The 1,544-nt window shown below is 60.4% G+C and overlaps 1 protein-coding gene across 1 annotated transcript in view; it reads left to right on the forward strand.

Annotated features, from left to right (window-relative positions):
- The window catches only part of VAV2 (vav guanine nucleotide exchange factor 2), a 135,923-nt gene extending 135,731 nt beyond the window's left edge, over positions 1-192 (forward strand). The window contains exon 25 of the mRNA XM_025051251.1: positions 95-192. Within this exon, the coding sequence (XP_024907019.1) occupies positions 95-192 (98 nt within the window). The remainder of the gene's footprint in view (positions 1-94) is intronic.
- Positions 193-1,544: the final 1,352 nt, after the last annotated feature.

The following is a 1,544-nucleotide window of genomic DNA, read 5'->3' on the forward strand; positions in this document are numbered from 1 at the left end:
GCTTCCTGGGTCGGGTCTGATCCGGGCCTGGCCGACCCCGTGTGTGCGCCAGGTCCTGTTCTGGCCACCATGAGGGGACGGGTTCTGCCTACAGCCTTCTGCACGCACCCAAGGCAGGGAGGCCGCCGGACCGAGAGCAGGGCCCGGGCGTCCTTGCTGGGCCGCTGCTGCCACATTCCAAGGCCCCGCTGACGCCCCGGTGACGTGGGAGGCACACACCCCGGCGCGTCCTTGCCCACGGCGCGGTTCCGCATCGCTCCAGGGCCCCTGGGCCAGCGCCCGGTCTGGACCCACTGGCCCTGACCCCGTTCTCCTCGTGCCCACCCAGCAGGGCGCCACGGCTCCACGTGTCACCGCTTTGGAAATGCCTCTCTGTCCCTAGGGCTGCGGAGGGCGGGCCAGCGCTGGCTCCCGTTCCGTCCAGGTGATGGGACCCAACCTGCCTCTGCCAGCGTTGTCTGCCTGGGAGGCCCTCAGGCCTTGGCCGTTTCGCACCCACCAGCCCTTCAGAAGCACGAGTCCCCGAGTCTCGGGCGACTGGCTGAGACCACTGGCTCTCGATGTGGCCCCTGGGTGCCACAGTGGAGCACCTGGGGCTGCTCACACTGGGGCCCACTCACACCTGGGTCCTCTCACACCTGGGCCCGCTCACACCTGGGGCTGCTCACACTGGGGCCCGCTCACACCTGGGCCCGCTCACACCTGGGCCCGCTCACACCTGGGTCTGCTCACACCGGGGCCTGCTCACTACTGGGCCCGCTCACACCTGGGGCTGCCGAGACCACTGGCTCTCGACGTGGCCCCTGGGTGCCGCAGTGGAGCACCTGGGGCTGCTCACACTGGAGCCCGCTCACACCTGGTGCTGCTCACACTGGGGCCCGCTCACACCTGGGGCTGCTCACACTGGGGCCCGCTTACACCTGGGCCCACTTACACCTGGCCCGCTCTCACTGGGGCCTGTTCACACCTGGGCCCGCTCACACCTGGGCCCGCTCACACCTGGGGCCGCTCACACCGGGGCCTGCTCATACCTGGGCCCTGGCCTCGGGCACAGAGCCACCTAGTTTCCCAGGAGAGTTCAGAGCAGAGCTAAGCTTTAGAGCCTTCCAGATCCTGTTGCTTTGCCCATCATCGTGAAATGTCTCTCTTTATCTGTGGCCATTTTTTTCTTGCTATAAAGTCTACTTCATCCGTCATCAGAGTGGTGACAGCATTTTGTGGGGCGGGAGTGGTTAGTGTTTTGTATGGCACACTTTTTTCCCTCGTATTATTTGCAACTTTTCCATGTTCTTATATTTAAGATAGAAGATAAAATGTTACAAACAGATTTTTTAAAGCTTGTCCGATCTTAGAGTCTTTGCCCTTTAATAGGGGTATGTGGTTCATTTACATTTAATGTCATGACTGAGATATTTATATTTAAAATCCTCATCTTTCCGTTTATTTTTGTCACATTTATTCCTCCTCTTTTCTCCTTTCCCGCCTCCTTTTGCATGAATCAGTCAGTATTTTTCCCTATTCCACTTTCTGCCACTTTGACTGGC

The sequence above is a fragment of the Pteropus alecto genome, unplaced genomic scaffold, assembly GCF_000325575.1.
Source record: "Pteropus alecto unplaced genomic scaffold, ASM32557v1 scaffold67, whole genome shotgun sequence".
NCBI classification, from domain to species: Eukaryota; Metazoa; Chordata; class Mammalia; order Chiroptera; family Pteropodidae; genus Pteropus; species Pteropus alecto.